Source organism: Populus alba, chromosome 6 (genome assembly GCF_005239225.2).
Source record: "Populus alba chromosome 6, ASM523922v2, whole genome shotgun sequence".
Taxonomy (NCBI): domain Eukaryota; kingdom Viridiplantae; phylum Streptophyta; class Magnoliopsida; order Malpighiales; family Salicaceae; genus Populus; species Populus alba.
The window spans coordinates 15165294-15180016 of NC_133289.1; the positions used below are offsets into that span (position 1 = coordinate 15165294).

The following is a 14723-nucleotide window of genomic DNA, read 5'->3' on the forward strand; positions in this document are numbered from 1 at the left end:
TATTACATGTGTGATGGTTTTTTTTTTTTTTAAGTAGGTCGATTATTTAAATTTATGAAATTTACATTTTGGCATGAGATTTACCACCAATAATGGATTGATGAACCAGATTGGAATGGATGGGCTGGTGTTATTTATAAAAACAAGCTCTCCGGGTGTTTTTAAAAACCCTCCGATGACTGACTCAGGGCAAGGTTTTGCTTAAGGAAGGAAGAATGGATGTGGGTCAAGGCTTGAGGGGTGCAAATTTTCTTTCATTCCAATACAAGAAACTGCAGTTTTAACAGATTATCAACCAGATGATTCCGTGATGACGTGTCTCCTAAGTGCAGCAGAGAACTCGACTATCTGTTCATCATGTGTTTTCTAATTATCTGTTCATCAATGCTGCATACAATGGTTTTTGTTTACTAATCGGTTAATGATTGAAGACGGTGAGTGGATGCGCCATGGCAATGGTTACCGGTGCTTGCACAGTTAAAAAGAATGTCAGACTTGGTTTCTACAGGAATAGGCTCAGCTCATCATCGACGATTTGAAAGAGGTAGGCCTCTTCGGTGCAACTCAAGCCAGTTCAGGTATCATTTCACCGTCCCGGAATGAAGATCCTTAGGAGCCAAGTATCCCATCATCCCAGCCTTTACAGGTTCACATCCTTCATATAAGGCATAAATTCATATACAAGCAACACTACCCTTCTCAACACACCATCCTAGTAAAATGATCAAATTATTGTGCCTAAAGTATGGTGGAGATAATCATCAATTTCAATACATTGCCAGAAATGACCAGTGTGAAATTTTAGGATGTCAACATATTATGTCATGGAGATGTTAGGAAAAACTATTAATCAATATCAATAAACAGTGAAATGCTAAGGTTTCTTTTATTTTGGTTCGTTCAAATTTTTGAGGTTTTTTTTAAAAAATTTTATCCTCCGTTGGATTTATTGGGTGTTAAACTTTTATAATTTATTTTCATTTATTTTTTATAGATTTATCCCGATCTAATGACCCGAGTTACGAATTTTACATATTAATTATGTTAACTCAGGTCACTTTTTTGTCATTTTTTAATTAGTTTTTTTTTCTTCAACTTCATCCTTCAATATTAAATTGATCGGAAATCGAGTTTCATAATTGTTTTGTGATTTTTTTTTCTATAAGGTCATCACAGTCTCATAACTTGGTTCAAGATTTTTATGGATTAGTCAGATTGAATCAAGTTAAATTTTTGTCTTTTTTAATTGAATATTTTTTTTTTCAATTTCATCCTTTAATATTGAATTGATTAGGAATTGGATTTTATAGTTTTTTTCTCAATTTAGTTTTTATGGAGTTATCTTGATCTTCTAACTTGGGTTTAACAGGCTAACCCAGGACTCATATCATCTTTTTTTTTTTTTAATTTAATTTTTTTAATTTAATCCTTCAACATTGGATTGATTAAGAATTGAGATTTATTTTTTTATTTTTTTATGAAGTTATCATGGTCTTATGACCTCGATCGCAGGTTAGGTTGGTTGACTCCGGTTTTTTTTAATTGAACTTTTTTAAACTTCATCGTTCAATATTTGATTGATTGAGAATTAGATTTCATATTTTTTTTTAGTTTGTGTTCTATGAGATTATCCTGGTCTCATGACTCAAGTCACAGGTTTGGTCAGTAATTGACTAAGGTGGTTTTTTTATATCTTTTTTTTTTAATATCATCCTTAAACATTGGGTTGATTGGATATTAAGCTTTATAATTTGTTTCGATTTTCTTTATATGAGGTTATCTCGGTCTCTTGACTTAGGTTTGGCACGTTAACACGAGTTGACTTTGCTCATTGTTTTAGTTAAATTTTATTTTTAATTTTATTCTTCATCATTGGGTTGATTAAGAATTGTGTTTAATAAAAAAAAAATTTTTTTTGCTTTCTTTAGAGGTATTAGAGTCTTGTGACCTGAGTAACGGATTTGACAGGTTAAACTAGGTTGATCTAACCGATATTTTAAAAAAAATGTCATTTGGATTTCTTTTAATGAATATCATCGTCCAGTTGTCTTTGGGCCACCAAATCAACTAGATCATATTAAGGTCAATTCTCATATAGTATTTATTGAATGGGTAAAAACAAATAAATTATTTATGAATGGGTGATAATAATATCACTTGACTAATGACAATGACACTAAACTTATGGAGTGTCATTTTAAATTATTGAAGGGATAAGATAAATAAATAATTTACATATGTAGAATTTAAAGTGTGGTCATCATGTTGGTAACTTTTGTATTTGAAAATGTTGTTAAATATGATGAAAGGTGTTGGAAAAGATTTTAAAACATAGTTAATAATGAGCACCTTTGAGACCAAATTAAAAATTGAATCCATTTATTTTTTGGATTAAAACTTAGTTGAGATTTAATCTTCAACACAAGTTCTTTAACATGGAGCATTACCACGATAAAAAAAAAAAACTACAGTGAATGAGAAATTGATCTTAAAGAACCCTTAGTTGACATGTTTTGATAAAACCTAAAAACCTCTAAAAGAACTCTATCCCACGTAGAAAAGAAATAAAATTTTATGGTATTTATAAAGTGAGAAGTTGCAAAGTTAAAATTGAGTTTAAAAGACACCAAGCTTTTATATAGGAGATGTCTTAAATAAAATGGATTTAGGCTTAAACTCATGTGCACTGTCTGGCTTGACTCATGCTCGAGGCTAGGCCTAGGTGCAAGAAGATTATTTTTTGCTAAATGAGAATTTGGACTTGGGCCTGGTCCATTAAGAATTAATTCTTTAATCTTTTACCTTTCAAAATTTATTATAAATAGAGGGCATGAACAATTTTCCTATAAGTTTTTACTAGATTTTTACACATTTTCCTTCATAATAGCACCGTTAAAACATCAATTTGATATAAGTGTACATCTTGGTGACCTTTAGGTCATATTTAATATTTATATATTTTAATGATAACATTTAAATGAAAATAAATTAATAATATGCTTGGTTGAGATTAAGTTTAAACAGGTTTATATGAAGATCATTAACAATATAAAAAATTAAATGAAGAAATAAATCAACAAGTTCAAGATACAAAATGTGTGAAAACTTAGTTTTTAAAGGATTCATTTTAGTGCTTGTTATGTAAATCATTATATCTTACTTGATAGCACAAATTAAAATGAATTCACACACTTCATATTGCATGCATAATAGGATTAATATGCATTTAGTCGCTACAAGATTCACTAGGCTTAAATTGATATATATTTAGTCACTTCAAGATTCACTAGGTTAAAACTGTTAAACCTGGATTTTAAGTTGAACCGATCAACCGCTTAACCATACCAAGTAAACCAGTCAACCGTGTTCATTAGGGATGAAGACCGATTGGCTTGACCAATCTAAATCGCTTTATCATTTTAGATGTCAAAAGAACAATAACAACTATAAAACAACTAGTTTTTACTATATATATATATATAATTGAAGAATTAGGTAAATAATTTGAATATATATCATATACAAGTTATTTCAAGAGCAAAAAAAACTTCAAATCATTAATCCTAAATCATGCTCATTTTTATACATTAAAACCTTCATATTCTTACATAAGAGTATAAATTCTCATACTCATTATATTTAAACACCCTCATATATTTTAAGTGCTATTAAATGAGCTATAGAGATATAAGCTTCAGTTGTATTATCTATTCTTTGAGAGAGTGTTATTACATTTCAAACAATTATAATCTTTCAAGAGTTTAAGTGAAAAACTCTTGGTCATTAGTAAGGTATATCACCAAGGTGAAAAATCTTGAAGATGATATTTCTTTAAGTGGTGAAAAGGGGATTGATGAGAATTCATTAAAAACATTGTAATCTTTGGCTTGGATTAGTAAATAATACAATACTCAAGACCGGTTTGGTACCTGTGGTATGGATGTAGGCTTGCCGAATCACATTAAAAATCGAGTTTGTGATTTCTATCCCTATATTCTTTACTTTAAGCATTTTAATTATATTGTTGGTTAATTGTGTTTAGTTAAGTTAATTGTAATATTTGTTATTATTAGTAAAACACATAATTTACCCTTCCTTATATGTTATTGTTGCCTTCACATTAGAACAACAATTGGTATCAGAACTTAATTTTTATTTATGTAAGTTTGCTTAAACTTTGAGTAGAATGACAACCACTAATTTTAATATTCAAAATGAATGATCATCAACCTCTATGCTACTTTTCTTTGAAGGTAATTATTATACATATTGAAAAACTAGAATGATTATATATCTTCAATCTATTGATTATGATTTATGGCTATCTTTTGAGAATGAACCTCACATGCCTACTAAGATTGAAAATGTTTAACAGTTCCTAAAGCTATAAGTGATTATATCGATGGTGATAAAAAGTTATTTTCTATGGATGTTAAAGCCATGAACACTTTGTATTGTCCATTGAGTAGAAGTGAACTCAATAAGATCACATCATGCAAAAATTTTGGAGATATATGACAAACATTATAGATAACACATGAAAGAATAGATCAAGTAAAGGAATAAAATATTGGCATGTTAATACATCAATATGAGTTATTTTAAATGCTTCCAAATAAATCCGTAACTAGTATGTTTACTAGAATTAAAACTTTTATTAATAATTTAGATGCTTTTTGTAGGACTTATACTAATTCCAATATTGTGAGCAAAACTCTTAGATCTTTACGAAAGACTTGGGAAACAAAGGTGATAGTAATTCGATAAGCTAAGAACCTCACCAAACTTTCATTGGAAGAACTCATCAGATCAATTATGACTCATGAAATCACCATAAAAATAAAAAAAAAAAAAGAACTAGAAAAGAAGCCAAAGAAGAATTTGGCATCCAAAACCACTCCCTGTATTGATAGTAATGATGATGAAGAAGTGGAGAAGGACATTGCACTTATTATAAGATAATTATGAAATTTCCTAAAAAAAAAGCAAGGGCATAAAAAGTTTTCAAATTTCAAGAATGACGAAAATAAGGAAGAATATAGCAAGGAAAATCTTAGATGCTATAATTGCATGAAACCAGCCCTAATTGCATGATTTCATAGTTAATTTTAATTAATTCATATAAAATATTTAAATCCAATAATTTTATGACCTAAGTCATGAGTTTTGAAGGTAAGCTCAAGTTGACTTTTCTTTTTAGGTTTTTTTTTAATTAATTTTTTCTTATTTTCATCATTCGACTTTAGGTTATTTGGCCTTTATTTCATGATTTTTATTGCTTTCTTTTTCTATGAGATTATCTTGATTTCATATCTCGAGTTGCAGGTTAGTTGAGTTAACTCGGGCTTTATCTAATGTTTTTTTCTTGATTTTTTTCCAGTTTTTTCATTTCATTGTTTTTTTTTTTTTTTATGTGAGGTTATCTCGATATCATAACCATGCCATAAATTTAGCATATTGACTCAAGTTAGTTTTTATCCTCTTTAAAAACTGATTTTTTTTTCAATTCGTCCTTCATCGTTTGATTTGCTAGTTAATTAAGATTTACATATTTTTTTTTTTTTATAAGGTTATCCCATTCTCATTTAATTTTTTATTTGTTATCAAATAAGACTGTTGAGACATTTTAAGAATATTTAGAGGATTTATTTTTATAATATTGACAAGTATTTATTTTTTTATTAGTAATTGTCAATTTTTGGGTTTTTTTTTTTATTGTCATTGCCTTTTTATAATTATATATTTAAATTAACCAAGCTTATTTAACTCATGTTATTTATAAGTGAAATCAACTCTAATTGCATGAATTAATAGCTAATTTCATGACTCAATTCAAACATTCAACTCAACATAAAACTCTTAAATTAGGCAATTTATCTAAACATTCAACTCAACACAAAACTCAACCTAATTCATGTTATTTTCATATTTAATTGCGTGAAACCAACCCTAATTGCATGATTGCATAGTTAATTTTAACTAATTCATACAAAATCTTTAATTCCAGTAACTTAATTCAAACATTTAACAAAACACAAAACTCAACAAAATCCAACTAATTCATATTATTTTTAAGCTCAAACCCTAATTGACTTAATTTAGATTTAATTTATTAAATCCCAACAATTCCTAAACAATAATTTAATCACAACTAGACCAATTATAAATTAAATATAAAACCCTAATAATATAGGATATTTACGTTACTTTTTTACTGAAAAGTGGTGGTAGTGGCTAGGAAGTGACTAATTTCTTTTTATATCGTGTTATTCCTTTAAAAATTTATAATTTATTGTGCTAATTAAAAAGAAATCAAAGCTAAGGCTCACTGTCCTATGTCATTAGTCAGTGTACTTTTCTTTTTGTTAACATTCTCTTGTTACTTGCTTTTTATCGGGAAAAAAGAAAGAGAAAAAGATGTTACATTCACTAGTTAATTAGCATAAAAGAACAGGAAACAAAGAGTATTTTAGGTAATGTTTGGAAACACGGTGAAACATAGTTTGTAAAAAATTTAAAATTTTTTTTAAAAATTTAATGTTTTATAATTTTGATATTGTTTGATATTAAAAAATAATTTTTAAAAAATAAAAAAATATTATTAACATATATTTCAGCACGAAAAAGTTATTTAAAAAACAACCGTTACACTATCAAGTTATTTGAAAATCTTGCAATTAGTAATTTCCAACAACTACATTTCCTCTTCCACAACCAGTTTTGAAAATTTCCAAGAATAATTAAAGAAAAGATAATAAGAATCCAGACAAAATAATAATAATAATAATAATAAACCCTGAAAATCCAAAACCCAGCATTGAAGTGAGAAAAAATAAAAAGGAAAGAAAATCATAAGATGAGCAAGGAGCTGGATAACATCATCAGCTCGATTGTTGCATCGATGTGCCTTTGGTTGGCGAGTATCTCCTTTCGGCGTCCCCATGGACTCGCCCACCTTGGCACCTCGCTCATTTTCTCTCTTCGTATAAAAGTGTATTAGTAACAAATACTTTTTAAATAATTTTTTATACTTGAAAATATATATTAATAATATTTTTTTTATTTTTAAAAGTTATTTTTAACATCAGCACATCAAAACGATTCAAAACATACAAATTATATTAAATTTTAACAAAAAAAAATTATTGACCAACCAATTACAATAAAAACTACTATATATTTACAATGATGATAGTCTAAGTATTGTGAAGAAAACAGTGTTACAATAAAAAAAAAAAAAAAAAAAAGTGATCAGCCACGATAAGCATAAGCTTCTATGTTTGAAGAAATCAAATGAATTAATACTGAAAATTATCATTTATTGCATGTGACTCATTTATCCGCACATGTGCACAACGTCGTAGAAGTTGTTGCCAGTCCAACATAGAGCCCACTTATCACCACCAACTCATGCCCTTGCTCGTCATGATAGGCCGGAAGACCTGGTGTCTCTGAAGCCCAATCCTAGATTCCCCCCCCCCTCTCTTCATCTGGTCCATGCAGCTAAAAAGTCTCATCTCCCATTTTTCTTTTCAAATCCTTGACCATTGTGAGATATCTCCCATGTTTATCTTAGAGGTTACAATCTTTCCTCTGTCATTCAATTCTGACATCTAGGTTTCAGCGTCTCAGCAAAGGCGGCGGCGGCGGCGGCTAAGCGCTAAAGATGGTCTGGTCAAGAAAACTGTATAGAGCCTTCGAGCTCAAAGACTGGTGTGAATATACAGGCATCAATAATTGAACAATTCTCCGAGTGTATTACAGGAGACCAATATGGCCGGCCCTGGACTTGTTCAGAATGAGCAAATTAATTTGAGAACTCCACGGCACCGATATTCAAACCCGTCATTTTCTTTGATTTGATATTATTTCCTTTCACCGGAAAAGAAAGCGTGCGTGTCAATTTTCATGAAGAAATTAAAGAAAGTAAATCTTTTTTGAAGACTAACTTTTATTAAGAACCAAAGCTGTTCTTGGATTATACCTTCATGATTTCATCCTTTTTCTTGGTTCCCACCTGTTAATTAGGGCCTTTCGAACTTGAAGAGAACAAGTGGAATAAGTTCGTAGATTCCCAAAGATATGGTCGTAGTAGGATAAACATAGCATATGCAAAAAGATTGACATTTTCGACATTAAATCTTTGGTCATTTTCCATTTCTCTTGTTGATCTTACTCCTTCCTTTGGTCTAAGATGCTACAATCTTTTGATGGTTGATAGATCCCTATTCAAATTCCACTCAAATATTAAATATATATTATTCGCCATTTCTTACTAATTAACTCCCATACTCCTGCATTAGAATCTGATGCTCATCAAGTATTTTTTTTGTTTTTCTTTAATGTGGGCTTGACAAAATGCTATATTCAATATGTTCCATGCAGGAAAAAAAGAGAGAGAGAGCATTAAGCAAAACTGCGAGACAATGTTTTGTTCGGTCGGGTCTTCTCTCATAACGTTTTACCATATGAAATCACACTGGGATTTTAAATATTGGACCAAAATTCCATGTTGCATGTATATATACACACAATAAGAAGTGGTCTAAGATCCTCCTAAAATGGGAAAAATTGTCTCTAAGCCAGGCCCGTTGAATTTATTCTTGGTAAGGCAATTAGGCACCCAACGTGAGGCTTAAAACGTTTGGTAGAGAATGCCAACCGTACAAGTCGATTTTTCTGTCTGCGTGGGACATGTAAATGCCTCAGTGGGAAACCACAAGAATAAAGAATATATTATAAATACTAAACTATTGGTTTGCTGCTTAGCATGCATGGATTGCGATGACTGATGTGTGCTGGTTTGGAGTTGAGCTATCCCAAAGACATACCTGCTTCGTTGTCTGTAGGCGTGTCACGGTGGCAGTGCATAATTTACTGAAATAATTAGTCTTTTTTCTTCTTTTCTTCCTTCTTGGGTGTGCATGAAATGTTGCTCGTTATGATTGAGGTGAAGACCATTAACGTTGTGATTCAACATAAAATTATGATTCCTGAGCTAAGGGTATAGGTAGTCGCAAAACGCCAAGAGGCTAGACCTGCAAAATTTGTTTAAGAATCAACACTGAGGAGATATAGAATCCAAAATCCGAACTGTGATTGGTCCAAATTAGCAAATGCACCCCCCTTGTTTCCTGAAGAACTGTCACGTAACTATATTCCTTCCCCTTCATGTTCTGGGCCACAAATCTTGTAGGCTAATATCCAACAATGGAGTCCCAACTCCCCACAGCTGAGGTAACAGAGCACACGGTTGCATAATTGATCTGCTTCTACATTGATTTCACCGACAGGAGTACCATGTAATAATTTTCATACCAAATACTTGACAATTAGCAGTATACACATCGGAATCTTTCTCTACTGGCGAGAAAAGTCATCATGCGAGGCCCGGTATCTAACCGTGTTAAAGCAGCGGTGGCTCTCCTGAAAACAGAAGTACGTGCTTATCATTTCTCTTGGTGTCTTATTCGTGGCTCCAAATCTACAACACAACTTTTTTAAAAAAATAAATAAATAAAGTGTTGATAGTTGGTACAATATAAAGTGGCATTCTCCTCCGATAATGAAAATGTACATTTGGCTCTGCCGTGCCAGCTATCATCTCTCCCTTTTCCTTCATTCATGTTTTCCATGGAAAATAAATATTAATTTCCGGAGAGAAAATTGTCACAACGTAGGCCAAGATCCATGCCTAGGCTTGACAACCCTTTCTAGACTTTTTTAGTTACTTTAGCTCCCCAATCCTTCCTTTCCCCGACATGAAATCTGGAGCTTGTTAATCAAATTTGCCCTTCTTTTTGTTTTTCCTAAAGTGCCCTTTAAATCCTATCCATAAGCCGCGTCACTTCAAGAATAGAATTATTATTATGGCATACTTTAACATAATTAGAAAATGACAAGGCAAAGCACCGACTGCAACAAATCTTAAGGAAGAACTCGAGAAGGTTATGAACGTCTTTTCTGATTACGTCCCGAGGTGGTTCCATGCTTGCTTCCTTGTTTTCCCATTCTTAAATCCGTGGACAAAGTCCTGTATGCACAAGTTCATGCATCATTTTTTTCGTACTGGAGTATGATTTTTGTGAAACTTACGAGAAAGGGAGCCAAAAAGAAAAAGAAATCCACCAATTTGACATAGAAAGAATTGAGATCAGATGAATAGTGATATATAGTGGCCCATTGCACAAATAATGAAGGGGACTGCATCTTCATCTCTGCATACTTTCATGAAAGGATGACAATGGAATTGACAAGGAACCTTTATTCTTTGTCTCGCCAAAGCAACAATGAATGGGGGTTTACATGACAGTTTGTCAAGATCTGCTACCTAACATCTAGCCATCATGTTTCACTTTCTCTATCCTTCCCGTCTCGTTGCTTACACATCAATTCCTCTCCTTGGCAATTGATAAATTAGGCAAGGTGTTGCCACAAACTGAGAAAAAAAAAACCCAGAAAAGAAAATAGTAACTTGGAGGATACAATTGGATCCTTCCCAAGTGCGCACCCTTGATGCTACTTAGCAGCGTAGATCACAATCCAAGGCCACACAGTCATTCCCTAATTGAGAGTTGTAGTGGAAGAAGAGCATGTGGTTCACAGTTGCAGAGGAGGATGATGAGAAGGGAAAAATGGAGGCGTCATTCTAGACCCTTAAAAGTAAAGCGCATAAGAAAATCCCACATGGCCAAGCCAACCACACCACATGCAAATAAGCTTATCTGTTGATCATATGATACTACTTTCATTATTTAATCAACATTAAGATGGATAACAATATTAAACATTGAAAAAAATTGGAGACCTAATATTATCCAGTACAGATTCACTTCCAATCTTCGCAGCAGCCCACCACCACCGCTTATTGCTATGCACCAGCAACAATTTGAAGATAAAATAGAAATACTTTCAATCCAGAGACCAGCCAGTAAAATACTTCATTTTCTATATCATTTAATCTTCTTCTCTTCATCCTCCTCTTCTTTCTTGATGCCGTCCTCATAGTCACAACCTTCTTTAGGACTCTCCAAAGCTCTCTTCTCTTGCTCTTCCTCTTCCTCTCTCTCCACATCATTCAAGTTCTTCTCTCTAACACATTCGCCACTCTTCAATTTCATCTCTGCCTTATTCTTCAATGCCTCCAACAATTCAATCACTGCCCTGTCCTTATTTCTCCTGTTCTTGATCAATAACTCACTTATATCAGCAGGAGTCATCTCTGCCTTGTCAATAACCTCTTCCAATTCCTTCAAAACCCCCTCATCCAAATCACTTTCTGCATTGCCCAAGTAATTCTTCAACAAGATCCTCAACGCAGGAAATGAACAGTAGCTCATGAAAACATGCATGTCCATTCTACCACTCCTTAACAATGCAGGATCAAGTTTGTCAATGTGGTTTGTTGTGAACACGAAAATCCGCTCGCTTCCACAACATGACCACAACCCGTCAGTAAAATTCAATAACCCAGATAAAGTTATTGAGTTCCCTCCTTCATCACCAGTGCTAACACCAGACCCGGATCGCATTTCTGGGTCACAGTAACTCCTCCCAATAGAACTACTATTATTAGGACCACCCTTCTTCCTATTACTCAAATCAATAGAACAATCAATGTCCTCAATAACAATGATAGATTTTGAGCTTGTTTTCATCAAAAGTTTTCTAAGTTCAGAGTTATGGTGTACCTCAGTCAATTCAAGATCGTAAATATCATAACCAAGATAATTAGCCATGGCAGCAATCATGCTAGATTTACCAGTACCAGGAGGTCCATAAAGCAAATAACCTCTCTTCCAAGCTCTACCTGTCTTTTGATAAAAAGATTGACCATTTGCAAAATCTGTCAAATCTTCAATGATCTCAGCTTTCTTGACAGGGTCCATAGCCAGAGTTTCAAAAGTACTTGGGTGCTTAAATGGCACTGACTCCCAAGGATGCCCTCTTGAATCCAAAGACCCACCTCTTGAATTAGTGTACAGAAGCCTGTCCTCGTTTTTCCTCCTCATTTCACTGGCTTTCTCCATAATGTAATCAAGATAAGAATCAAGAATCAAAGTCTTGTCCTTTTTCTTGATACGTAGAGTGAAACCTCTCTTCTCGTCAGGCAATGGACGCCAGGAAAATGTCTGTGCTTGTCTTTGAGTCACAATATGTTCCCAAAGGACAGTAACACCATTGAAGGTGTCAAAGATAGTGTCATTGTTTGTTAGGCCAAAAGTTATGGCACTTGAATTCAGAGCACGAGTGAGGCTCAAACGGCTGCCAGAGATGGAGACACAGGAGCTTAGATAGAGTTGGACTGCGTTGTAGAGCTCGTTGGTGTTGACTCCATCAATTTCTGTTATATCAAAGTAGCAATAAGAACTGAACATGTTAAAGACCCGGTTGAAGAGTTTCAGAGTTGCAAACCGGAGCTCTGGTGGGAATAATACATGAAGGAGACTTTGACAAAAGGCCAACACACCAAGTATTGAGGCCAAAGAGCCCCAATATTCTTTCATTCTGCTGTTCCTTTTTGTAAAGGATTGAGAGAGGTGGTGTTTAGTTTTTTGGGTTTTTTTTTATGAGAGCGGAGAGGGAAAGAACCAAGGAGGTGTTTTCTTTCTGTTCTCTCACTTTTGAGGATGTTTTGTAAAAGGGTCTTTCTTGCTTTAATTTATAGGGGACTGATGGGCCTTGGGATTTTGAGGGGTTTCTCTGTAGAAACTGGGGAATTTGTGGAGGGAGAGATGGGAATAAAGGAAAAGTAGGGGCACAAAAAGGGCAAGGGAAAGGAAAGGTTTTGAGATGTGGAGGAATTGGTGGACCAATATATATATATACAAGTACAAAGAAAACAGCAAGGTAAAGAGGGGAAAAAACAAAAAGGATCTTGGAGTCTTGAGTTGGTGAAGATCAGAGATGGGTCCAATTTGGTGTTCGAGGTGTTGGGGACTCGAGTGATTCACAGGAGATTTTGCTGGACCATTTTTGTTTTCTAACTCCCTTCCAGTGCTCTATTATGGAGGATTTGAAAAGGTCCTTTGCTTACAGGGAAAAAAAAAAAAAAAACTGAGATGGATCGTGAAATGAGAGAGATGAATGCATGAATGGGACAATGAATGAGGCTGGACAGCAGACCTGCGGTTATGTTTCAGAAAAGCAAAGCCATAGCTATTTGAGTGACATCTTTTTTACCAGCACCATATAGCTTAACATTTTCATTAATCCGACGGAGATTTGGCAGGGATTATTAAATTCGAGAGAGATCAGAATTCAGAAACTAAACGGAGAAGCAAAAAAACAAAAAGGAAATCCAAAGGGCATCGTGATGTATCATTCTTATCAAGTGAAAGGTTTTTTCAAGCATATGCCCTTACCTTAAGAAGTTATCCCGTGTTTGATTACAGAGATTAATTTAAACTTGATCGTTCCAACTGCAAATCTTCTTACCATGCCTCCAAAAGTCAGAGAGCATTGCGTGTTATTGACCCAGGATGCCGGCGAGGAAAGGATAAATAAGAAATTACGACTGCTATAAAAGCCAATATATTATTATTTAAGCACCTGAGAGCTCTCATGTACAAAAATCAAAAGCATTTGTGGTCAAGTGACAAAGAATCAGAGTGAAATTGCTCGGTACTGACAAGGATTGGGTTATTCTCATTTTTTATTTTTTAGATTTAAATCGCTGGAAAATCGAATGTAATTAATTAATGGCGAAGAGCGAAGGCTGAAGGTTTTTAACTTTTTATTCAACCCCATTGGCCCTTCCAGGCCCACGTGAAAAGCTTGTACGTGCAGTACTATGGTTATCTCATATTTGGAGTTTTTTTTGGCTTCTAACATAGCAAGAAAAAAAAATGAAGATATATCAGTGATTAGCAAGAATTGAGTGTATCTCTTTTAAGTTATAACATTATTGGATATAAAATTCAATAAAATAATAATAAAGAAAATAATCATACACCACTGGAAAAATTTCAACAAGATGAATCTAATAATATCAAAAACAATTATTAACAATAATTGAAGTGAGCTTTATGAGTAATCTACGCAAGTGAGTCCTGACTTATAGCTTGTGTGGTCCATTTCATTAACTATTGTTATTTTTGTTTGTAGTGCATTATTTTATCATATTTGTTTTACAGCATTGGAATAAAAATAAAAAAAACTTAAAGAGTTAGTCCCAAGTAAATCTCTTCTTTTTCAACTAGAATAAAGTTGTTACACAGAAATGGAATATTTATTTCCCTCCAATGCCTATTAACCAATGGCCCGTTACCAGCTAACTTACTGCAAGGGTTCTGTCATAAAGTTCGCTTGATTTAGTTGAGAAAAAGATCTTCAAAGATCGAGGTTGATGTCTAAATAAACAGGTTATTCTCTTTTCAGCCATTGGATTAGAGCTTTTAATCCTGGGATTTCATCTTAATCTCTCTCTCGACAGCAGCTGTCTAAATCTTAATGGGCATCTGCTTAGCGACTCTTCATGTACAAAGTCCACAACTGCATGCGTGCAGAAGAAGAGCCTATCTTCTTACTTAGCCTGTCCGAATCGTCTGAGGCAGACACCCTTTTCTCACCACTGTCTCCTACATGCATTGTCTTAATAATTACGTACCGACATGTTTAGTTGAATATAATGGATCGCATACTGTAATATAATGGGCTTTGATTACTTATTACATCATAAACATCGTGGATTAAACTATAATTCTTGATAATACAAGGATAAA

The 14723-nt window shown here is 33.3% G+C and overlaps 1 protein-coding gene across 1 annotated transcript; it reads right to left on the reverse strand.

Annotated features, from left to right (window-relative positions):
• Window positions 1-10734: 10734 nt before the first annotated feature.
• Window positions 10735-13038, reverse strand: LOC118032477 (AAA-ATPase At5g57480). Its single transcript, XM_035037184.2, has one exon. The coding sequence runs from the start codon at window positions 12504-12506 to the stop codon at window positions 10953-10955; it is 1554 nt and encodes a 517-aa protein (XP_034893075.1). The 5' UTR covers window positions 12507-13038; the 3' UTR covers window positions 10735-10952.
• Between the last annotated feature and the right edge of the window lie 1685 nt (window positions 13039-14723).

What these genes read in the sequence shown, in the direction of transcription:
- LOC118032477 (XM_035037184.2), bottom strand. Translation starts at nt 12,506, where the DNA reads ATGAAAGAATATTGGGGCTCTTTGGCCTCAATACTTGGTGTGTTGGCC.